Raw genomic sequence first — 26414 nt, forward strand, 5'->3', positions numbered from 1 at the left:
GGGTAATTTCAATGCATCAAAGACGTTGAATTCAATTTTCTCTCCATTAACTTTCATGCTCACCGTACCCTTTTTTACACAAATTTTTGTATCTGCAGTTCTCATAAAAGGTCTTCCCAAAATAATAGGTAAAAGTAATGGCACAGGGGATTCTTCCATATCCAGCACAATAAAATCAGCAGGTAAAATAAATTGATCTACCTTTACCAAGACATCTTCCAAGATACCTCTCTGTCTTTTAATGCTTCTGTCTGCCAATTGTAAGGTGATTGAGGTTGGTTGGAGCTCCCCCAAACCTAATGTCTCTAGTGTATTGTAGCAGATTGATACTTGCTCCCAATCCAGCAATGCACGATCAAAAAGTTGGTCACCAACCTTGCAAGGAATAGTGAAACTACCTGGATCTTTCAACTTTGGTGGCAACTTCCTCAATAATACAGCACTTACCTCTTCTGTTAAAGCAACCTTTTCATGATCTTGAAACTTCCTTTTATGAGTGCAATAATCCTTTAACAATTTAGCATAAGAAGGGATTTGCTGAATTGCATCTAATAAAGGAATGTTTATTTCAACTTTTCTCAAAGTTTCAAAAATTTCCATAAGTTGCTTTTCTTTCTTTGGCTTTACTAACCTTTGAGGGAAGGGTGGTGCATTCACCTTCTCCTTTTCTATTACCTTGGTTGTTGTGGCCTCAATTGGAGATGCCGGTATTGTCTCGTCAAGTTCTATCCCCACCTTGTTGTCAATGGTCTTCCCACTTCTGAGAGTTGTTATAGCCTTGAGTTGATCGTGGCTCCTTGGATTGGGTATTGTTTGGGCTGGGAATTCGCCCTTTTTCTCTCACTTAGCTCTTTGGCCAACTGCCCCACTTGTGTTTCCAATCTTTGGATAGCTTGACTTGTAGTGGCCTCCAATTTTTGAATAGCTTGACTAGTCTGAGTGTTGCTCTGTTGTGCAGTCATAAATTGGAGTAGCACTTTCGAGGTCATTCTTCTTTGGATTTGGATTTAGTTGGACCAATTGTGGTGGAGCTTGATAGTTATTTCCTTGCTGGAAATTCCTTTGTTGCCCTTGTGGATTCTGCACATTTTGATTGTTACTCCATGAAAAATTGGGGTGGTTTCGCCACCCTGCATTATAAGTGTTGGAGTATGAATTGTTCTTTGGAGGGTAATTATTTTGGCCCACATAATTTGCTTGCTCATGATCTGTAGATGAAGACATGGGGCAAGTCTTAGTGGTGTGGTCAAACTAGGAACATATGGCACATACCTCAATTTGTGCAATCTGTTGAATGGGCAAGATGTTGTGTGTAGTCATGGCTTTGACTAGCATATCCAACTTTCTTTCCATGCCATTTGATTTTGAACTTCGCCATTTATGTTCACTTCATAGAGACCCTTTCCCTTTACTCCTTGCCTCCCGTAGGATGAGAATTGTTGGAAGTTTTCGCTTAAAGTCTCAAACAGTTCTATTGCCTCCTCGCTATTCTTTTCCATTAGTACACCTCCACAAGTTGAATCTACGAGACTTTTGTTAGAATCATTTAAACCTTCATAGAAAGCTTGTACCTGATCGTCTTGAGATAGATTGTGATGTGGGCATTTTAGAAGTAGCTCCTTGAAGTGCTCCCACACCTCAAAGAATAGGTCTCCATCTTTTTGTTGGAAGGTTTGAATCTCCCTCCTCAATTGCCTAGTCCTTTGGGCTGGGAAGAACTTTTTCAAGAACTTTGTGGCCAACTCCTTCCAATTGTGGATAGATCCTGCAACCAAAGAATTCAACCATAACTTAGCATTATCTTTCAAGGAAAACGGAAAAAGAATTAACCTGATTCCTTCCGCGTTTAAGCCATGGATGTTTTGTGTCTTGCAAAGATCAAAAAAGTCTCGAATTTGAAGATAAGGGTCCTCCGTAGGTGTGCCTCTGTAGTGTGGAACCATGCTGAGCAGGTGGGGAGACAAATTGAAATTGCTTTGCACATTCGGCTGGAAAGCAATGCAAGAGGGCAGATTTCGATTCTGTGGTATGAATGAACTCTTCATTGGCTTCCGCTCAGGTGGATTTTCTACACGTACTTCTGCCATCTTTTCCTCAACTTCAAATAGAATTTCTACTTCTAAGGTGTCTGTCGAATAGTGCGTTCAATCTCTAGATTGTATGGAATGAGTTCTGAATTCTGAGATCGACGACCTTGCATAGGCAAAAGTTATTGTAGTAGTGGACAGCAGCTTCAGTACTGCTGTCTGTAACATCTACGCTCGAGCCCCAATATTAGAATTGAATTCGGCAGAAAAGGAACTCAGAAACAAACTATTCTTTTTTCTTTCTTTCTTTCTTTCTTATTATTATTTTTTTTTGTTCAAAAAAAAAGAAATTAACACAATACCCTGCAATGGCGCCAAAAACTTGTTGTGCAAATATCTACCTAAATAAATAGGCAAATACTTGTACGCTTTACTCGCAAGTGCACAAGATCAGAAAGATAGTATAGTAGGCAAATACGAGATCATTCCCACGAGGATTGGTAAATTATGCTTAAAAAGATGTTCCTAAAAAAAAGATACGTTGAATAAGACGAGATAAAAGATTGAATATAAAATAATAAGAAGAAAAGGTAGGGCTTCAATATCCACCGCTAATCATACTCAAATAAGATTCACAATGCCAATGCTACTATCATAACTTGATACTTAATGCTTACCATCCACAAGGGAATGGTATCTTCTCCTAAATCTATTGATTTCCCTGAGCAATGAGTTAGGCATGGTATCTACTCTAACTCTTTTCTTCATTGAAGGATTTAGCATGGTATCTACTAAGTTGTTCTTCAAGAACGCATAAATTTATGGAAATCGGTAAACACACTCAGATTGGAACATTGTATCTATTTCAGTTGTCTTTATGTTGATTAATCCAAGAACCTGTGATAGGGTTCTTTTGTTACTTTATTATGCCCAGGACTCGGTCATCCAAATTGACATAAATAACAAATCCATACCACATGCATATGATGATCAAGCATAAACAAGAGAAGAATTCAAGAAAATAGGAAATAATCAAGTCAAGCATCAATATATAAATTGTAGTAAAGGCGCCAATTGAAAACCTTAACGAGACATAATTAGGGCTTCAATCGAGCCCTAACTAAAGTATTAGTAACACATAAATTGGATGGAAATCATCCTCATAAGAAAATAATAAAGGAAAAGAAAGAAAGAAAAAAACAAAAAAAAACCTCCTTCTTGATGTAGCCTTTGATTCTTCTTTAAAGCTTGTGTGTATTTTTCTTCAAAGGTTAGAGGCCTATTTATAGGGATTAGAGAAGTTCTAGAAGCTCTAGAAATCCTATAACAATTATAAATAGGTCTTGTAGTCCAAATAGAATAATTACAAGTCTTTTCCTTTTTTGAAATTTCCATCCAAATAGGAAAAGGATTCCAAAATTCGTACAGATTTGCAGTCTTTTATTGCTGGGAAATTTTGGCATCATAAACATCCGAATTAGGAAAAACCTATTTGTAATATATTTGTTGAATTTCGTCTTAGTTTTCTAACGCCACCAATTTTGTTGCAATCAGATACTTGACCCGAAAGTTATGATTAAATTACTGAGACATACTCATTCTGGATTCTTTCCAAAAATAACGAATTTTTGCCGAGTTCTCTTTCCTTAAATTCAAAATTGATTGGAATTGAATCTATCCAAAAGTGAGTTTTCCGACTTCGTTATAATCTTGGAATTTTATGAATTTTCTTCCAAAACCTGCAAAATACAAGAAAACACAAAATTAACACAAAACATCAAAACTATAAGAGCTTAACATATGTAAATTAAGGGGTTTGAATGTGTAACATTCAACACTTGTCAACTAGGAACATTCGTGGTCAAAAGGTTGACATGTTGTACAATGTGTCAAAAGGTACATCCCACGCCTTCAGCATGTGTGTTAGATCGTACCACGAACGATCGTGGCCGTACACCGAACGATCGTCTAAACCTAAAACTCACACGAACATTCATTATTCACTTGAGAAACGTTCGCCAAATGGCCAAATCAATTGATCCTTATACTCTGCATTCCTCACCTATAAGTGCCCTCTTATCCTACATCTCTCAGCTTCATTTCTTCTTCATGCATCTATTCTATCATAATTTTTTATTAAAGGAAAGTTCTAGAGTGAGAAGAGGAAGTGGGGTTGATAATCCACCTTCATTTGGGCTAACCCTTATTGCCTAGCCCTTCTTTCAAGTTGTTAATGTTATATCCTTATTTGTTCATTAATTGTTTTACAATTTTCATTACATGCAAGCTTTATAAATTAGTTTCCCTTTTCAAAAGAAAATGACGTTTTCAAATTATAAGCTTTCAACCACTCTTGATTTTCATAAATTGTCACGGTTACATGTTTTATAACGCCCTTATCATGATATTATGAGCTTTGATTTAGATCTTGCACGTTAGATTAGATTATCTTTAGATTTTCATGTATTCTGGTTATGCCGAATGTTTTTCGGGCCTTGCACAAGCGTTCGTCACTCGTAAGACGAATGATCGTCCTTTTTGCTAAACAATTGAAGTATGCTAGAAATGTTGAAAATAGGGTTTTAGTTATAGATTTAAGAGTATTATTAATCTTAGGTTATGTTACGCAATAGCAGGAACCCAGGATGTCCTAGTTTATGGATGAGCAAACGAGGTAAGTAAATACTTACAAAATTGAGTTCATAATTGATGCGATATGTCAGCTGACTGAGCATGATTTACTTTTCTTAAATTATATGTTATAAGCTTGTAAAATTTTCATAAGTATTTGATAATTGTTCCAAGATGAGTATTACTATTTAGTAATAAATAAACCATATTATTGCATTGTAAGACATGGTACACCGGTACATGCGGTAAAACGGCCATAGGCTTACTATTATATGAGTTGTTCTCTATGGTCAAAAGTTTATAATGTGTTATGATAGGCCTTGGATCCAATAGTTGTTTTGTGACCGCTGAATCATGCTTGAATGGGGGTCACAGTTATGGCTTTGTTAGTAGCATGGGCCACTTGAGGTCGGACTCGGTCTAGCTGCTAGTATATGAGAATATGCATACATATTTGGGGCATCAGTGCTGTATTATAGGTCCTTCGGAACAGTGTCAACCCCGTCGGGAAATGGTTAATGTCTTAGGTAGACCATATACGATGAAATATGACATATATTTTAGCATGATTTCCGCCTGCATTAAACTTTAGGTATTGTCACCAGAATTATGCCTCCGTAAATATTTCAAAATAAACCATGACCTTTTAATGAGAGCATAGTAACGAGGGCAATACTCGCCATTTTTGTAAAATATTTACGTTTGTGTTTCCATAATTAAAATTTGGTTCTTAAGGCTTATTCATAACCAGTTTTTATAATGATTTATTTACTAAGTCATAGACCTACTCAGTGCTCTCTTCTATCTAGAATCCCTTAGTGTGTCAGTAATTATCAGGTTGACCTTGATTAGAGTTGAGAAGTTCGTAAGACTGAAGACGCCAAGTGCATGATCCCTTAGAATCAGGTTTGTTTAGATTGGAATAAATTTTTGATAACTCTTGGTCCATATTTGATGATAGCATTATTTGAAGTTTAATTACTTTTAGATTTTCAGATTTCATATTCTTCCATTTTCCACTTTTCTTTTACTTTGATTAGTTTATAAATGGTGGTTTCACTAGGCAATTACCACTTACTTGTTCTAGAGGTAATGTCAGTAACTCTCCAAGTTAAGTAAAACCATTACCTAATTTTGGGGGCATTACACATGATATCTCTCTCTCTCTCTCTATTCCACGGCACCGCTGCATTTTTAACACTTAATTATTTTCTCCTAATTTTGAAAAGCCCCAAAATCCAGGGTTTCTATCCCCTACAAACTCTGTGAGGCACCATTTCTGGAAAGCACCCCCCAATACCACAACCCCCCCCCCCCCCCCCCCCCCCCCCCCCCTTCCTTCCCTCTCTCTCTATACAACTGGGGTTTCAATTGATATTTTCTTGCTCCCTATTTTTACTCGAATCTCATATTTTCCGCTTTGTTCAATTGTTGTTAAAGGTGGTTTCAAACATTTTGTAATATGGTTTTGTTTTCGTAGTTTAATACCATTGCTAGCTCAGGTAATTTTGCCATTCCTTTGGGGAAGAAACTGATAGGGGTTGTAATTTTTCTTGTATACTGATTCTTTGTTACTCATACGAGTGTCTTCTTGTACAATAGATCGATTCACTACTTAGTTTAAATCAGAATTTTTTGAAACAACAATAAGGTTTATTTGCATCGAATTGAGATGAACATTCTATGTATTTTCTAGCATATTCATCAATTAAGAGTTTTTTTTTTTTAATGTAAAATAAATAAATAAAAATATGATTTTCTAAACAGGCCCGTGTATCAAGCCGGTCGACCCGGTTGTGACCTGAACCCGATTATCTCAAACTCTAACCCGCTTATTTCGTATTGAATTTATGTTAGATTAACAAATCATGTAAAAAAATTATCAACCCTAAATGAAACTAGCAGTTGTAGCTGTTGGCTGAATTTTATTCGGCATCAAAATTATACAATAGTGTTACAGCCTTATATGCAAAAATACATATAAATTTATAAAAGATATACTAGAAAATATAAATAATAAGCATACAGCTTTATTGGCCCAAATAACTTCAAAGTACGTTATATGCATATTCAAATTTGGATCGCAAATGTTGACAAATATTAATGTAGTATACCTCAATGGATAAAGTGTTGTTGAAAAAATTATGTAATATAACATGGAAAATTATGAAGGCACAAAATAAGAAATTTGGACTTCAAGAAATCGCAACGATATCTATAGAACTTATTTTGACCCCTTTCAATTAAATGCACATTAAACTTTCAAATGTAATGCAATAATTATTTGAAATAAAATAAATAAATTTTAAGAAAAACCTAATTTGAACCACAATTACCTCCGATAAGCCAAAAATACATGTCAAAAAAAAAAAAATTAGGCAAAAAATAATTTGCCCTTCCAAAGTATCCCGAGAGCCAAAATCCATTAAATTGACGCACCATACGCCCCACTTTGAACACCTAAACGGCTTAAAACTTCTTGTATGATTTATCCGATTATATTCATACAGATATTGCAGAAGAATATTCAAAAAATGGGCCTAGGCTCCTAGCTATTCCTATCCATATTTATCGATGAGATGCTTCTCGAACTGGATTTGACAGCAAAAAGGAAAAATGGAAAAAGAAAAGACACCTAGAATTTCATTATCGGATGAAGCAAACAAGTGCACAAAAATGTAGGGAATTGGGAAGACAAAAATCTCGAATATGGAATTTTGTTTTGAACTCTGGAATTTGTATACATGCAACCTTCTCTCATTTCTTGCTAAATCATATCAAAAGAGATACACGAGTGTTCCAACGGAAACCAAAATAAGCTGCAGACCAAAAACAACCACTCACTATTAGCTATAATTTACAATATTGACTCCTAAAGGGATCCCTGTTGATTACAGTGACAGTTTTTGAATTTCCAAGAAATCATCTATCTCATAGTTCATCGAAAACCTGTTTAAAGTACATGATGAAAAGCAGATGCTGCATTCTCTACACAGAAGGCCAAGTTCCAGAAATATACATCTGAGCAAATACATGTCAGTTGCTCTCTTGAAATGTATGAGAGCGAGAAAGGGCTGCTGGGTTTGCAACCAAGATCTCAGACGCTTCAGCCAAATGGTCCATCTCTTCTGCCTTCGATCCTAATGTTCCGAAAATAGTACCTTTCGATATAGATTCCTTCTGGTAAGGCTTAACTCCTAATGTGGCCCATATAGGACTCTTTGAAGCCTCTTCTGGGTCATCAATTCTCAGTGTCTTTGGAACCAAAATACATGGTTCTGATTTCTCTTCATCTGCAAATTTTGCATCTCTGGAATGCTTACCGAGGGTGGGTGAGCCATTGCCAAAGCAGCAACTGTTACTAGCAGAGGACGACTGAGATAGACAACCACTAGATCCCGTTAATGACACAGTCCCAGCTCCAGGAGCCCAAACAGGCATACAACCCCAATATGATGCTGGTACAAATTGCAAGGGAATGCTCGGAGGGCAAAAGCCGGCCGGAACTGCAAGCATTGGCGTGGGGTACCACCGAACTGCATTTGGATCACTGCCATTTGGTACGGAAATGCACTCAGAAGCAATTTCTACTTTTGCAACAGAGGCGTCATTGTGCAGACCTGCATTCCAAGGGAAACCCCATGGAGGAACAGGGTAACAATGCAGAGGATGCGGTGTATTAAGCTCATTACAAGATCCTGGCAAACAGACTCTCTCCCTTTGCTCAATGTTTTCAGGTAATTGATTTCCCTGGTTACTGCAAGTTGTCATGGATGATATGCATGAGGAAGGCTCTTCATTTTCTTCGACATTTACAGAACCCATCTCAACACATCTTCTCTGGTCTCTTAAATTAAGAACAGTCTCCATGGATCTACAAAGAGGTGCTTCAGGACCAAATTTCAGGAGTGTCCCATTTACCGTTGAAGACGTGAATGCGGTTGAAGAATCACCACACGAGAGAACCTGGTGGTTGGCTGAGTCCGTCATGTCCGATCTTGTCATTGATTCTCCATCAGAGGATACTATTATCTGACGGTATTGGGAGGCTAAGTGCTTGTTCTTTCGTCTCCCAGCACCCACTGGAACATTTCTCATGGTTCCACCAGCCGTCCAATATCTCTGGCAGTTCTTACAGAAATGCCTTGGTTGGCTGACATTGTAGTTATTGAAATAGCAAAATTTTGTGTCTAAACTGTTGCATCTTGGACATTGAAGTACCTTGTCTGGCTTCTTAAACACTTTCTCTTGCTCTGTAGTATTGGTCTCTACCTGCCCTTCCTTGGGCGTAGGATATACTGTTGCCTCAACCAGCACAGGAGTTTGGGGCTCTTCATTCTTATTTCCTAAAGCAGAGGACTTTTGTGGGTCCCCTAAGTTTTCTGCGTAATATCTCTCCATTACTGCTTTTGCTCTATCACTGCAAGCATCCTGAAAATTCAAATTACACTCTATTTAGAAGTGGTAAATGGAGTGAAAGAATCAGAGAACAGAAAACAAATGAACCTTTTTTTTCTTTTTCTTTTTCTTTTTTGTGTTCTGTTCCTTCTGATTTTCTTTTTGTAGGTACAGATCCATTATGAGCACACAGATAATAAATGACAATAAAGAGCATAACAACCTTTTTTGATATTCCTACAAAGAAAAAACAGCACGCTTGCCTGTATGCACCAAACTATGAAAGATAGATCAGAAAGTAGAACCACCATCGAAATTCCCATTTCTCCCCAATCTCTCTAATTCTGGGGAGAAATGAATTAAAAGTGGATATATGTCATTGCCATTCCCTTTAAATTTTAACTTCTCCATTTATGTTGAAGTCAATAAATAACAGAACAACTGAACGTGCCTTAAAAGCATCTAGATTAATTTAACTAAATTTACCATCAGAAGCATGCGTCAGCCTGTGAAATCAATATTGTTATCACCATCAGACTGGCATCATTTTAGTCATAAATAAATGCATAGACCTACTGTTAGAATTCGCAGTACACAGACAAGAAAAATATCAACAAAGATGAAGAAAACGAAACAAGAATCAAGACAAACAAATTTAACGTGGTCAGCAAGATAGTCTACATCCACAGGCAGAAACAAAGATGTTTTTTCTTCACTGGTATCAAGGAAAAAATAAAATGAATCTCTCTTCCTCTCTCTTATGGAATCTCAGGATGCTTTAGCCCACACATACTTCTCTCTTCCTACAAGTTTTGTCAAAATATCTGCAATATTCTCACTCATATGGATCTTCTACAATACGATCAACCCGTCCTCTACTAGCCTGCGAATGAAGTGATTTTGAATTAATTCCCAAGTTTTGTTTTTATGCAGAGCTTCCATCTCCGCTTCCATAGAACTCTCCAATGACTAGAATCCATGGATTGAAATGTTTCTTGATATGAAGACGACTCAACTTGTTCAGTGATACATGCATAAGCCGTTTCATAATCTTGAAGCCAAGCAGAAGCTCTATGAGCTCTCTTAGGATGACTTTGATCACTCTGTATTTCAGCTCCAAAAATATGCTCAACATTACCAACAGCTTCAATTGACTCACTAACTCCACTCGCTGGCACATCTAGAACCTTCTGAAATGATTCAACTTCAAACATTTATTAACTCGATCTGGCTATACTTTCTCTGTCTGCAATGAATCTTCTTTAAACACAACATCTGAGCTATTAATGATTTGAATCCCTTTGTTCCATCTGCATCGCCAAGAAAAATACACATTTTGGATATTGTGTCCAATTTAGGTCTCCGCCCTAAGTAAGTGTTACAACCAAATACTCGAAAAACAGAATAATTCAAAGGCTTCTCGTACCATACCTCTTTATGAATTTTACTGTTAAGTGCAGTAGTGACTGGGTGATTAACAATGAAGTAAGTCATATTAACAGCCTCAGCCCAAAATTTTAGCTCTAACCCATCAACACATCAGCACTTTACATACTCCTAGCACAATCCAACAAAGTACGATTCATACACCACATCATTTTGTTGTGGTGTGCCATAAACTGTATTCTGTCTGAAAATTTGATTCACATCAGAATTCTTTCAATTCATTCATAGTATATTTGGTTTCATTATCAATTCCCAAACACTTAATCTTTCTCCCCGTTTGGTTATCAAACAAGGCCTTACAATTTTTAAAACGGGAGAAAGCGTCACTCTTCCTTTTTAGCATATAGACCCAAATTTCTCCAAAGTCGTCAACAAAAGAAATAAGTAATTCAAACCACCAATGGATTTAACAAGAGACTCCCAAGTATAAGAATGAGTTAAATCTAAAGACATTCTTACTTTTGATTGTAGTCGAAGAAAATGAAGCTCTGTGATGCTTACCAAACAGGCAGTCTTCACAAAATTCTAAATCAACAAATTTTAAGCCCGAAAGAAAATTATGATCCAGAAGTACGTTTAGTCCTTGCTTGCTTATATGTCCCAAACACCTGTGCCATGTCATGACTGGCTCTGTCACTGCATTAGCCACAAGAGCATCACCAACCATGGTATCTCCAATCAACCGATGCAGACCACCAAGCAATTCTACTCTTGCTACAATCAATGCTCCTTCAATAATTTTTAATTTACCATTTTCCCCATAAAATTTATAGCCATCTTCATCAAATTTTCCCAACAACAGAAGGTTTTTTCATAAATTAGGCCATGTCGAACACTCGTAACAATACAAGTAACACCATTAAACATAGTAATTCTGACATCACCAATCCCAATTATTTCACAATTGTTATCATCACCCATATCACTACCAGGCACTACATGGGTGATAAGATTAAAAATAATCTCAACATGGTGTCTTATGAAAAGATGCAGCAGTATCTAAAATTCAATGGTGTTTCAGATTTTCATGAGAAATCACAGACATTACCTCACCATCCTCAAATGATCCGCCTTCTTCCACCAAATTTCCATGAGATTTTGTACTTCCTGGCACATCAATTTTGGGTCTCTACTTATTTGTATCCTAAATGAGGGTCCCTTCTTACCACAGTTCTAGAACCTCCCCTTTTCCTTCCCTCAGGACTTTGACTTGGAATGATTTCGCCCACTATCACTAGAGTCTTTGTTAGTAGATCTGCCTCTAGCTATCATTGCATCACCAGAAGAATTCCCACTATTTTTGTTGCGAGATTCTTCAACAAGCAGTCAGTTAACTGCAAAATCAAAATTGCGATCAGTATTGTTACTCAGGAACATAATTACGCCATCAAACGAGTGTGGCACGGAACAAAGCAGAATGGTAATTCTCTTCTTCATCCATATTGACACCAATAGTAGCCAATTTACTTACAAGGCCATTAAACTCGTTCAGGTGCTCTTGAAACAAGGAAAACTCTCTTTCATTCCCAGATTGTACAGATTTCTCCTGAGGTGGATCCGGTTTGACATCGATATTCCTTCATAAATATCACGCAACTCATCCCAGATGCCTTTAAACAGTCTTTTCCTCAACCATGTTAAACATAAATGAATCATTAGATTTGCCATAGCTAACTCGTTCTTTTGCTCAAAAACTTCACCACTCATGCCTTCGGTCTTTTTTTCCTTTCCTTCAAAACGCAACAACACAATTCCCTTTGACTAAAACTCCCCGCATCTTCAACTTGCACATAGCATAATTTGAACAGTTGAACCTACACATCAAATTTTGTAAAACTCGAACTAGCCGTAAAAACTAGCAAATTCTAGATCAAGATATTTTTCTTGTGCAAAAAAAGAGACAACAAAACCTTAAGATATAATAGAACTGTTAGAATACGCAGCACACGCACAAGAAAAATATCAACAAAGAAGAAGAAGCAAAAATCAAGACATAAGAATTTAAAGTGGTTCGGCAAGATTGCCTACATCCACAAGCAGCAACAATGATTCTTCTTCACTACTATCAATACCCTCTCTTATGAAATCTCACACTACCCTCTCTTATGAAATCTCACACTACCTCTAGGATACAATGTGTAACATCCAAACCCTAGATTAAATTAACCTACTCGAGTGGATCAAATGTCATTAATGTGTTATTAAAATTATTAATAATGTTGGTGTTAGAAAATTATTTTCAAAAGCCCTAGCAAGTTAATTTAGCCACATATGTGCATTAATTGCATGAAAATTTATTCTAAGCTAAGCATTTTAATTTCATCCAAACTTTATTATAGCATGATTTATTTTCATGAGATTAATATTGCAATTTTTTTTAAGAGAACGAAACCCTAGCCGCCCCCCTAGGGGTAATTTTGTCCAGGTTTTGTTTATTTTTTCTTAAACTTAAATCCTATGTCAATTAAAATGCTAAACTCTAATCCTAATTGCATGAGAAAGAAAACCTTAAACTATAAAAAAGTCCCCTTTATTGTCCTGTACCCTCATAACCAACATTCTCTCACTTTTCTAAAAACATTTCAAGAGACAAAATACCAAAACTTCACCAAAAATTCAGCCACCCCTTGACCCTACTACAATGTCTTGAACATTTCCCTTGGAAGAGTGTTCAGTGGACTAAGTTTCCTTTAAGAGTGGCATTTTTTGCTTGGTCGACAACCCTAGACAAGATCCTTACCATGCACAATCTAAGGAAACGACATGTCATCGTGGTTGATAGATGTTGTATGTGTAAATGAAATGGGGAGTCCGTGGACCATTTTCTTCTCCATTGTGAGATTGTAGGGCCTAATGGGATGTTTTCTTCAATCGATTCGGGTTGTCTTGGGTTATACCTAGAAGAGTAGTCGACTTATATGCGTGTTGATGGACTGCTGGTAGCGCTCAGAGTTTTGTTGTGTGAAAGATTGTGTCTTCATGTCTGTCGTAGTATCTATGAAGGGAAATGAATGACAAAAGTTTTGAGAGGACTTTGGAAGAGATTGAGGCTTTATTTTTTTGTACTCTGTATCTTTGGGCGGTTGTTTTTGTCTCTCCTTTACTGATTAGTTATCATGACTTCCATGTTCTTTTGTCTCCTTCAAACTATGTGTTTTCTCTTGTATATTTTTGTGTACCTGAGGGTGCCTTAAGCTTTTAATAATATTTCAATTATTGATCAAAAAAAAATATTGTCCAAAAATTATAAGAAAAGAGTTTAACAACGAGAAGAGAAAAGTTAAGGGCATATGAAGAGGTGATCATTTTTGTATAATATATATATTTAACATAAGAGATGAGAGAACGCACAATGCGGTACTAGATCTGGGATGAAGTGCAACAAACTGAAAGACGTTAAAATGAATGTATGGTCCATCACCATGTTTGCCAAGCTGAGTGCACTAAGAAGTTAATCAGCTAGATAAAAGGCACGTCCGTGGCCACACATACTGCCATATTCTTGAAGTTTGGATCGTGCAACCCCTGCATACGTAAGTATGCATAGGCCATAGTATGAGATGAAGAAAGGGATTTTCTTAAGTTCAGTTGTATGAAGAGATTAATTCAGAGCTTCTTTTCATGCCGAAGTATATGACTTTCAAAGTTCAGTTTATTACCTATGCGCCTCTTAGGCTTCTATGTTAACAAACCTGACCCTAATGGGTTGGAGATGTTACACAATGTGCATAGATATACCTAAGCCTAACGACATGGGCTTTATTTATAGGCAAAAATAATCCTTTCCTAAAGAAACAAGTATTCATAACAGAAAAATAAATAAATAGGGCTCAAAAATCTTATGAGGATACACAATCCTACCAAAAAAGTATTAGGATTTTTATTCCTAAAACTACTAGGATTCCAACACTTACCAATGACGAACTACTTATAGTTAATTAAGGTGACCAAGTCTATCCCCATATTGAACTGAGCAGAGCACTCTATTGGACTTTCCAGACAAAATAATAACTTTTAAGAAAAGGCCAATAGTCATAAACTATTCTCAAAGAAAAGCCAAATTTTTCATGACAGAATTTGGTTACAACACCCACCAGAATCCAAACTCATAGATCACATTAACCACGAAAAAATATGTTTCTTTCTTTATTTATTTCTAGTTTGGGTACTGCAGCAAATAAGTTTCACCAACTCTTCAGGAATATAGAATTGATAAAAAATAAAATATATCCCACAATTTTAATTCAACCCAGGGTCTTCAGTGATAAATAATGAAACAATGAAAATAAAAAAATAAAAAAAAATTCACCGAATAATAACGTCGACAGAAACTACCTAAACACAAATAACACACAATAGGTGCTTCCTAAATTAGCAGTCAGATTGATTGTATAAAAATAAAAATTAAAAAAATTTAAAAATTTAAAAAAAATTTAAAAAAAAAAAAAAAAAAAAAAAAAAAAAAAAAAAAGAAGAAGAAGAAGAAGAAGAAGAAAAGAAAAGAAAAAAAGAAGAAAAGGCTGATAGATTTACTATTTACGTTTGGCTACAAATAATTCCCTCCACCCTCCCAACCCTGAGTAATTCTATACTCAAGACATTTATCTTTTTAATCTCTCAAAACTGATGTGACTTTTAAAATCTTCATTGAATTTGGGATGAAGCATTAATGAATTTTTTTTTTATTCAATGATGATTTTAAAAGTCACATCAATTTTGGGGATAAAGGTCCTACAGCCCTCCTCCCCGCCCAAAACAGAAAAAAAAAAAAAAAAAAAAAAAAAAAAAAAAAAAAAGAAGAAAAAGAAAAAAAAAAAAAAGACGCTTTTAAAAGCCCTTCCATCTATCCTTTTTTTTTTTTTGTCTGTTTTATAGGGCATTCTAAATTAGTTGCCACCATTGATAAGCGCTGAATTTTACACATTCAAGCCCCTTAATTTGCATACGTTAATCCTTTAGCCTTGTTACAATTTGATCTTTTGTAGTATTTTACACGTTTTCAGGTTTCCGAAGAGAAGTACAACAAAACCCATGCATTTTTTTACCGTTAAAGATAAATTGAGCATGTTTTCACAAGCAAAGGTGAAAAAGGAGCCTCACTAAATTCTCATAATTGCCCATATAGATTAATCATTTTTACATATTAAACTGTATTAATTCATAAATAACCAGGGTATGAGCCATAGATGCTTGGAAAGATCAAAATGTCTATTTTCTAGAGAATTTTATGGCTCTTAAAAATAATTTTTCTAGAGAAAGTTATGGCAGTTTTAGTAGACAGATTCAGGTTGTGCATGACGTCAATGTGGAAAACTAGAAGGAGGTATCAAATTCTGATTTTTTTGAGATTTGCACGGCTGAAAAAGTAAGTTTAGTGCCTAAATTAGTCTAAGGAAAAATCAGAGAAAAAAAAAAAAAAAAAGACACATTCATTTGCTAGGGTTTTGTTGAGGGCACTATAAATACATGTTTAAGTGACCATCTTCACGCATGAGAGCTCTATAAAACTTTAACATAATTAGATAGAAGCTTTAGGAAATTATCTTTAAACATAATTAAAGATATACTATTTGCTAGCTATAATATTTGTTTGATCTTGTGCACTAGCAAGTTAAAACATACATTTAGAAGCTTATTATTTAGGTTGATATTTGTATAACAACCATTTCTGGGTCATGCAAATTCGAAAAGGAGCAATCACTTTTTTAAAAATATATATATATATTCTTATGAATGTGTCGATGAACTTTCTCCAACAAAAGTCCGGAAACCTCATGAAAAATTATTTTCATTTCCACAAATTAAGGATCCTTAGGCAGCAAACGTTACTCGTATTCTTTCCAATTCAAATGAACAAAAATAATAAAAATAGAAACAAAAGACAGACCAGAACCAACGGAAAAGCCCAGAAATTTGTATGTTCATCAATCCCAATAACAGAAATTTACAAGGAAAAAGAAAGATTAACAAAAGGGTTATTTCACTAAAGAAAAAGAATAAAAATTGAAAAAAGAAAAGGAGGTCATATTGAAACAAATTTACAGCACGTACCATGACGTCCGACCTAGCCGGAATCCGACATTCCGGCAAAGGGATCTTTCTGCCAAAGAGCTTTATGCCAGGATCCTTAGTCGCCTCCTCAGAGATATCTTCACGACAACTCATTTTTCTTCTGAAACTAAAAAATTCCTTGCAAAGTGCAAACAACTCCGAAAGCCAACGCCAAAACCCATATAAACACAGCATAAAAGACACTTTTCTCCACAATCCAAAAGAACTTTTCAAACACTCCCTGTTTCAAAACCCACAATGCCCTCTCAAGTTTAAGTAAAAGTCCTAGCTAAAAGCACAAAGAACGTGAGGCATCACCAAAGTACCAACTTTTGAAACTTTTCTTTACTTTTCTTTTTTTCTCTTTTTCTTTTTATTGTTGCCTTTTTTTATCTTCTATTAGTATTTTCTTTCGTAGGAATTCATAAAAACGACAAACAATACAAACAAACCAAATTGAACGGGGAATTAAAGCACCTTCAGCAAATGATGTAGGGAGATGTTATTATTTGTATACATTTTACACACATTTATATTTAGTATGAAATTCATACATATAAGATAAATCTCACACTAAATGTAAGTGTGTACAAAATATACAAATATCATTTGCCTAATTTAAATGGCTCGTACATATAGCTATACTTAACTTTTTATTTTTTATTTTTTATTGGCATGTCTACACGAGGGAAAGAGGAATTAAAACTAGTGACATCCGCTTCATGAGGCGTAATCTTCAACTAATTAAACTACCTCTTGGAGACTATAGCTATACTTAACTAATATACGTCATTTTATTTTCCAAGCAGGATAACCAAAATAAAATTAATGCTTCAGGGAATAGCCACATCTAAAATGTTCATTATAGCACACCAAAGAGAATAAAATAATGAGATCTTTTTTATGAAAAATGCTACACTCACACCCAAAATCTCACACCCATTTTTTACACCTTGATCTGGCATTTCCATGTTAGATTTTTTTTTTCTTTTTTTCGTTTTTTCGTTTTCTTCATTCAAAACAAAACGTTCTTCTCTCTCTCTCTCTGAATAAAAAAAAAATGTTCTCTCTCTCCCTAAACCATCTCTCTCGTTCTTCTTCTTCTTCTTCTTCTTCTTCTTCTTCTTCTTCTTCTTCTTCGTTCTTCTTCTTCTCTCTCCGGCCGGTGACTGAAGGGACGACAGAATCTGGACGGCTGGCGACTGCATCTCGGGATGTGGACAATTGGGAGAGATGAAGACCGTGCCGGACGACGGGATCTGGACGGCCGTTCCGCCATCCTCGCCTCAACCAGAAAGGCCGGATCATGGCCGGCTGGTCGGGATCTAGTCGTTCTCGGCCAGAAAGGCCGGATCCCGACCAGCTAGTCGGGATTTGGTCGTTGCCTCTGTAATACCCTGGAAAGACAACCCACTTAAGTTATCAAAATATGTGCATAAATATAAGACTTAAGAATTGCTCTTAGTCCAATTGAGTTATATAGTTATGCATGTAGAGAGTTGGATCGATAAAGTGAAGTCGATCGAGCGACTTTCTGGTCGATCGAGCGATCATAGGTCGAAGTCGATCGAGGGACTTTATTTTCGATCGAGCGACTTCGCCCAGTGCAGTGCAGTTTCCGCCAATTGCGAAAATTGATTTTTCCACCTAATGATTTAGGACCCACACGTGGTACTTGATGCCAAACGATCATGCCCATATTTAGTTAGCCTAGTTAGCCCATTTTGGTTGAAGCCCAACTAGATTTCCTTAGATATCATGTAATCTTGGACTAAGATATGGAATAGTCACCTATGAGATTTGAGCTATGGATTTGAGGTGTTGTTAGCTGGCTCAAATCCGGCCATTGAGATGATGATTTGTTGGTTAAATCTCAGCCCTTCAAGAGTGCTATATATAGGTTGCATGGGGAGTTGATTTTCATGAAGAAGAAACAAAACTCTAGCCAAAACTCTCTCTCACTCTAGTGCTGTAGAAGTAGCACGAAAATCCTCCATTTTCACCTCACTTTCCAGCACCTAGCAAGCCCAATTAAGCTCCAAAACCACCCTCATTCTCCCACAAAATCAGTGGTAGAGTGTGAGTGGAAACCTCCTTTGTTTTGAGACCAAGAAACCAAGCTTTGCAAGTGGAACTCTCTTGGACAGCAACTCTCCTTCACTCTTTAAGTTATTGGGGAACTTTGGGTGAGTATTTTCTCCCTTAAACTTCTCATAGATCAAGTAGTTCTATTGTTATTTGAAATCATGACTTGCTCTTGCTTTTAATTATGCATGTTGTATGAAAAGTTGGCTAACTTACATGTGAGTATATGTGAAAGCATGTGGATGAGTATTCACTACATGAGATTAGTAATTTAGAATGGGTAAATTGTGTTTTAAAAATGGATCAAGAAATGTAAGTGTGAGAGTATATATGTGGAGGTTTTGATATATATATATATATATATATATTAAGAGAAAAGAGGTGAGCAATATTTAGGTGTGTGTTATAAGGATGTGTGAATTAAAGAAGAGAAAAATCATATGTGTGCTTGATTATATGACAATGTATCCTTATTTTTAAAGTGTGTTATGTGATGGATAATTCTAGTAGTGCTAATACAAGAGTTGGTGAGTAAGCATTAAAATAGATAAATAAGAGATCATGTTTAAATCTGTAGCCGTTGCAATTTCTAGGAAGAGATATGGTAATAATAATGATTTCATAGAATGATTTATTAATTCGTTATCATCATATGATGATTGTTATACAGTTGCAAAGGAAAATATTTGGAGCAGAAACTAGTAAGTATCTCTATACTTACTGAGGACGAAGCTGGTTGACTTTCTTATAATATTATGTTTACTGCTTTATTTACTTGTTTGCACATGTGGTTTTGCATATTTTATTATTTCTAATAACCTGTCTAATAACAAGCTGTTGGATCAAGATCCACGGTGGGTATGCGAGGCTTCACATGAGTTCCAAGGTTCTCAGTGAATGAGGAGATACCTGAAAAGAATAATAAATACAAAAACTGGTGTACCAAGGTCACCAGGGAAACCAAGGTTTCCAGGAGCCAAGGCTCTCAAAGATTATAATTAAAAGTTAAGTGAGGAAACCAAGGTTTCAAATAACACGCTAACCGTGCCAAGGCCAACAGAGTAGTGGAAAAAGGGAAATACCTAAAACTCTACACTTAAAACTGTCATTGCCTTATGATTACGTTTATGTTCACTATATGTCTATGACTCGCGATCATGGATTATATTTTGTATATACATGTGATTATATGGCCACTGCATTATGTTACATTAACTAAATAAATCAGCACTCAAATTATTATTGGAAACAGCGGACTCACTTTAGTATTTATGTTGTTTTCTTCTCTTTGTATGGTATTTGTAATGGTTCAGGCTATGAAGAAGAAGAGGATTATCAAGACTCTCCCGACACATAGATGATTCCTAGTTCAGTTTTTGTAAGGCTGGATAGCCTATATTTTGGGACTACCCTGTTGTAGTTCATTAGCCTAACTTAAGACAATACGTATAATTCTCCGGTTATATGTAAATATTTAGCCCTGTGTGGCATGACTGGTATTACTGTCTGTATAATTATGCTGACTGGCTCATTATATATATATATTTTGAGGTATTTCAGTAGTAGCTCTGAGGTGTCAACCTATTCTCAATTTATATTACATTTATTCTGTTGCCAATAATTACGTCTAATAAGTTAGTAATGTCTCGTGGAAATTCGAAAATTTTCACTTACGCTTCTTGCAAAAGCGGGGCATTACATTTTGGTATCAGAGCAATTTGCTCTGAGGACCTTAGGTTTGACCTTAGCATAAGACCTAGGCGCACAGAGCTATAGGGACATAAAAGTATTTTTGCTTGTATATATATATATATATGTATATGCTAGATATTAATTTGAATTTCATGAGTTAGAATAAGAATAAAATAGATAGATGTATATATGCACTTAGAATTTTGTGGTTTACGATCATTGTTTATTTGAGTAATTTTGAGTGTTACAATTATTTATAACATGATTTGTTTATGAAATCTTTATCAGTGGCTGATTGTTAAATAGTTAGGTTGTTAGTTTATTGTTTGGTTTTAAACATTGTATAGTCGCTTAAAGGAATGTTAGTATCTAACAAATGTTGAATAACTGTTCCTTTAAAACACAGAATCATGCCTCCTAGACGCCGTCCCCTCTATGACTCTAATCGTGTTCCCCGTCCTGAAGAAAATGGTGAGGAGGGTCTGCCACCCCCACCTCCACCGCCACCATTCAATGATGGCATATACCCAGCTTTAGTACAACTTATAGCTGACACCACTAGGCAACTGGCCAAAGTGATATCACGAATTCCGCGACCCAATGAACGAGCCGAACCCGTGGGTTGTTCATTACGCGATTTTGCTAGCTATCACTTCCGAACTTTTGAAGGAACAGAAGGGCCGAATGTTGCAGAGGCTTGGCTCACAGATATAGATGTACTGTACACCATCCTCGGTTGTACAAACGAGCAGAAGGTTCAGTACATCGTATTGCAGTTGACGGGCGAAGCTAAGAGATGGTGGACTGCAAGGAAGGTGCTGCTTGGGGGAGGAACAGTAATTACTTGGGAGATGTTTAAGGAGGAGTACAATCGACGATTTTTTCCTTGATCTCAGAGGCAACTACGAGCGATATAATTCCAGAATCTAGTCCAAGGTGACATGACTGTAGATCAATACTCCGCCAGATTCATGGAGCTAGCTCGGTTCGTAGCCAATCTTATCCCTGACGAAGAAACGAAAGCGGAACGATTCGAGAATGGCCTCAACCCTCGCATCAGAGAAAGAGGGATCTGCCTAGAAATAAAGGAATACGCCAGATTGGTAGAAGTGGCGTCCCTAGCTGAAAGAGGAATACGAGAATCAGCAGCTGCGTATGAATTGAAGAAACGTTCGAAGCAGCAGATAACACACCCAGTCAAGAGGCAGGCCGTTGGAAGTGGCTCTAAGCCTACCCTGGGAAAGAATTTTTCAAATCAGAAGGCCGTCTGCAGTAAATGTGCAAGGACACACATAGGGGATTGTAAGCAAGGAGCATCCACATGTTTTAGATGTGGTAAGCCTGGGCATTTTCTGAAGGATTGCCCTATGAATGCTGCGGGAGAAGTGAAACTTCAAGGAAGCGGAACTCAGGCACGGGTGTATTCTCTTATGCCCGGAGGAGAAGAAGGAGTCGAAGGTGACGAAGAGGATGCGGATGTGGTAACAGGTAACATTCCTCTTTTTGGTAAAGTAGCGAGTACTCTTTTTGATTCAGGTGCAACGCATTCTTTCATATCATCTACATACGTTAAATTATGTAGCATGACTCCTCGACCCTTGAACCAAAGCATAACTGTATCCACACCTACTGGGAATATAGTTACTTGTAGGAAATCCATTGATAACTGCCCTATCGTCATAGGAGATAGAGTTCTACCGGCAAACCTAGCTGTATTTCAAATGTTAGGTTTTGATGTAATTCTAGGAATGGACTGGTTGTCAAAGCACTATGCCAATATTGACTGTAGAAAGAAAGAAGTTGTCTTTCGCTCTCCAAGCGAAGAGGAATTAAAATTCTGTGGATCTCGAGTACGAGCCACTCCACCTCTTCTTTCTACTATTCAAGGAAGGCGAAGCATTAGCTGTGGTGCACAAGCATTTTTAGCCTATGTCAGGGCTGAGTCGGAAGGAGAACGTAAGCTGGAAGATATACCTGTAGTGCGCGAATATCCAGACGTTTTCGCCGAGATCTCAACTGGGTTGCCACCTGATCGAGAAATCGAGTTCTCTATCGATCTGATGCCAGGAACTCAACCCATTCATAAAGCACCATACCGTATGGCGCCATCAGAATTGAAGGGGCTGAAGAAGCAACTTGAAGACTTGGTAGACCGGGGTTTCATTCGCTCTAGCGTCTCACCATGGGGAGCACCCGTTCTGTTTGTAAGGAAGAAGGATGGATCCCTACGTATGTGCATTGATTATCGCGAACTCAACCGAGTGACAATCAAGAACAAGTATCCGTTACCAAGGATTGACGATCTCTTCGACCAATTGAAGGAAGCTACGGTATACTCCAAGATCGACCTTCGATCGGGGTATCACCAGCTTAAGGTAAAGGAAGCAGACATTCCGAAGACGGCAATACGTACGCGTTATGGACATTACGAGTTCTTAGTCATGCCATTTGGAGTGACTAATGCACCTTCTGTATTCATGGACTTAATGAATCGAGTGTTTCACAAGTACCTTGACCAGTTTGTGGTGGTGTTCATAGATGACATCTTAGTTTATTCTGCCACTAGCAAAGATCACGAAGAGCACTTGAGGACAGTGCTGAGCATCTTGAGAGAGAAGAAGCTTTTTGCTAAGCTTAAGAAGTGCGAGTTTTGGCTGAAGGAAGTCTCGTTCTTAGGTCACGTAATTTCGGAAGATGGAGTAGCAGTTGACCCAACAAAGATTGAAGCGGTGACCAATTGGGAGCGACCATCGAATGTAAATGAGATACGGAGTTTTCTAGGGTTTGCGGGATACTACCGAAGATTTGTTGAAGGTTTTTCTAAACTTTCAAGGCCTTTAACTACGTTGATGAAGAAGAATGCTCATTTCATCTGGAGCGATGAATGTGAGGAATGCTTTCAAGAGCTGAAGCAAAGGTTAGTATCTGCACCTGTCCTGACCCTTCCCAAGGAGTCAGAGAAATTCGTTATCTTTAGCGATGCATCTCTTCAAGGCCTAGGTTGCGTGCTCATGCAGCAAGGCAAGGTGATCGCCTACGCGTCGAGACAACTGAAGGACCGCGAGAGAAATTATCCTATGCATGATTTGGAACTTGCAGCCATCGTTTATGCATTGAAGATTTGGAGACATTACCTACTTCAAGAGACAGTGGAGATCTACACCGACCACAAGAGTCTCAGGTACATTTTCACGCAAAAAGAATTGAATATGAGGCAGCGAAAGTGGCTTGAGTTAATCAAGGATTACGATTGCAATATCATGTGCCATCCGGGGAAAGCAAACGTTGTAGCAGATGCGTTAAGCAGGAAGTCGTGCGGTAGAATCTGAAGTTCTATCACCACCCCAGATCAACTGGCTCAACGTCTAGAAGTGATTCAACTAAACGTTGCGGAGGAGCAACCAATCTTAGCAACTTTGGTTATTCATCCTCTAACTTTTGATAGAATCAAAGTGGCCCAGGAGAATGATCTTGAAGTGCAAGGATTGGTGAGGAAGGCTAATCATAGCAGCGCTTCTGGATTTTATTTCACGGATGACGGTTTGTTGAGAATGGGTGACACTAGGATTGTCATACCTAACAATGTGGAACTGAGAAGAGATATCTTAGATGAAGCCCACAAAACGCGATATACGATTCATCCGGGGAGTACCAAGATGTATCAAGATTTGAAGAAGAAATTCTGGTGGCAGGGCATGAAGCGAGATATTGCTGAATACGTGGCCCAATGTCATGCATGCCAACAAGTGAAAGCTGAACATCAAAGACCTGCAGGGCCTCTTCAACCTTTAAGTATTTCGGAATGGAAGTGGGATCAGATTGCCATGGATTTTGTTGTAGGCTTACCGAAGGCACCCGATGGCCAAGATTCCATTTGGGTTGTGATCGATAGGCTTACCAAAAGTGCTCATTTCATTCCATTTCATATCATCGATCCGGTACCGAAGTTAGCTGAAATGTACATTAGAGACATCGTCAGATTACATGGAGTGCCTGTCTCTATTGTATCCGACAAGGATTCCCAATTTACTTCTAGGTTCTGGAAATGCTTGCAAGACGCATTGGGAACTAAGCTCAACATTAGCACTGCTTATCATCCTCAGATTGATGGACAATCAGAGAGAAATATTAAGATTTTGGAAGACATGTTGAGATTATGCGTGCTGGATTTTAAAGGTAAGTGGATCAAATATTTACCTTTAGTCGAATTTGCCTACAACAATAGTTTTTAGGTGACTATCGGAATGGCACCATATGAAGCGCTTTATGGGCGGAAATGTAGATCCCCGCTATATTGGGATGAAGTGGGTGAAAAATATCTCATCGGGACGAAAATGATGCAAGACATGAAGGACAAGATCTCCGTTATTCGAAGAAGGATGCTGACAGCCCAGAGCCGGCAAAAGAACTATGCAGACAAGCACCGCCGTCAATTGGAATTCAATGTGGGTGACCTTGTCTACCTAAAGGTCTCGCCGATGAGAGGAGTAATGAGATTTGGCAAGAAGGGAAAGCTGAGCCCAAGATTTGTAGGACCCTTCGAAGTTAAAGAAGTGATCGGCCCCGTGGCGTACAAAGTCGAGTTACCGCCAGCTTTATCTGGAATCCATGACGTCTTTCATGTTTCAACCTTGAGAAGACATGTTCATGATCCGCACCATATCATAGACTTCGAGCCTCTTCAAGTGCAAGACAATCTCAAGTACGAAGAACTGCCAATTCAAATTCTTGATCGCAAAGAGCAACGACTAAGGACCAAAACTATTCCCTTAGTTAAAGTTCTATAGAGAAACCACGACGTTGAGGAAGCATCATGGGAACTTGAACATGAAATGAGGAACAAATATCCACATTTGTTTTGAGGTTTGAAAACTCTTTGCGGTATTTGATTAAAATACTTGCTATGTTTTTTTAAATGTCATACATTTGTGTTATATATTTGCCTTGACTTTCAGGCATGGATCCAGAAGGGAATCCTATGCCACCTGGTTTTCCGTTAGTACCTCCTGATGTTCCAGAGGACCTACCGGCACCTGCTGATATTCCTTTGGAGCAGCCAGCGGCCCCAGGATTATTTGCTTTAGGACCTATTCCTTTGGGTGTGTTCGACCCCGTAGGAGAATTCATGTTACTGCAGCAGACTTACTTTAATAATCAGGCTCTTAACGAAATAATACTTGATAGGATGGCTCAGATACATCATGAGATTGGATGGGATATTCCGATGGAAGATTTTGCCCCTGAAGAAGAACACCAGCCGGAGGAGGAGGAAGCTCCTTTTGATCAGGCAGAGGAGATCCCTGCGGCGCCACCCATGGATATCTTCACTGACGATGAAGATCACTAGGTAACAAGAAAGAAATTATTATTTCTTGACTGTTATTAGACTTTATTTTGTCTTTTATGATTGCAAATTTTGAGGACGAAATTTTTGTAAGAAGGGTGGGATGTAATACCCGGGAAAGACAACCCACTTAAGTTATCAAAATATGTGCATAAATATAAGACTTAAGAATTTCTCTTAGTCTAATTGAGTTATATAGTTATACATGTAGAGAGTTGGATCAGTAAAGTGAAGTCGATCGAGCGACTTTCTGGTCGATCGAGCGATTATAGGTTGAAGTCGATTGAGCGACTTTATTTTCGATCGAGCGACTTCGCCCAGTGCAGTGCAGTTTCTGCCAATTGCGAAAATTGATTTTTCCACCTAATGATTTGGGACTCACACGTGGTACTTGATGCCAAACGATCATGCCCATATTTAGTTAGCCTAGTTAGCCCATTTTGGTTGAAGCCCAACTAGATTTCCTTAGATATCATGTAATCATGGACTAAGATATGGAATAGTCACCTATGAGATTTGAGCTATGGATATGAGGTGTTGGCTGGCTCAAATCCGGCCATTGAGATGATGATTTGTTGGTTAAATTTCAGCCCTTCAAGAGTGCTATATATAGGTTGCATGGGGAGTTGATTTTCATGAAGAAGAAAAAAAACTCTAGCCAAAACTCTCTCTCACTCTAGTGCTGTAGAAGTAGCACGAAAATCCTCCATTTTCACCTCACTTTCCAGCACCTAGCAAGC

At 37.5% G+C, this 26414-nt stretch overlaps 1 protein-coding gene and 1 non-coding gene across 3 annotated transcripts; one reads left to right on the forward strand and one right to left on the reverse strand.

The window, feature by feature from the left end:
• The first annotated feature begins 1587 nt into the window (after positions 1 to 1587).
• On the forward strand, positions 1588 to 1694 carry LOC133874411 (small nucleolar RNA R71). Its single transcript, XR_009901273.1, has one exon. It is a non-coding gene; the product is annotated as a small nucleolar RNA R71 (small nucleolar RNA).
• Positions 1695 to 7482: 5788 nt separating this feature from the next.
• LOC133874282 (cyclic dof factor 3-like) lies at positions 7483 to 16900 on the reverse strand. 2 transcript variants are annotated; one of them, XM_062312166.1, is made up of 4 exons: positions 16554 to 16900; positions 11974 to 12316; positions 11551 to 11836; positions 7483 to 9089 (listed from the first exon to the last, which is right to left on the reverse strand). In XM_062312166.1, exon 4 carries the CDS (start codon positions 9057 to 9059, stop codon positions 7695 to 7697), a length of 1365 nt encoding a protein of 454 aa, XP_062168150.1. In that variant the 5' UTR covers positions 9060 to 9089; positions 11551 to 11836; positions 11974 to 12316; positions 16554 to 16900; the 3' UTR covers positions 7483 to 7694. The 2 variants fall into 2 exon arrangements, with proteins under 2 accessions (XP_062168150.1, XP_062168149.1); XM_062312165.1 differs by lacking the exons at positions 11551 to 11836; positions 11974 to 12316 and having other exon boundaries at positions 16554 to 16897.
• Positions 16901 to 26414: the final 9514 nt, after the last annotated feature.

Source organism: Alnus glutinosa, chromosome 7 (genome assembly GCF_958979055.1).
Source record: "Alnus glutinosa chromosome 7, dhAlnGlut1.1, whole genome shotgun sequence".
Taxonomy (NCBI): domain Eukaryota; kingdom Viridiplantae; phylum Streptophyta; class Magnoliopsida; order Fagales; family Betulaceae; genus Alnus; species Alnus glutinosa.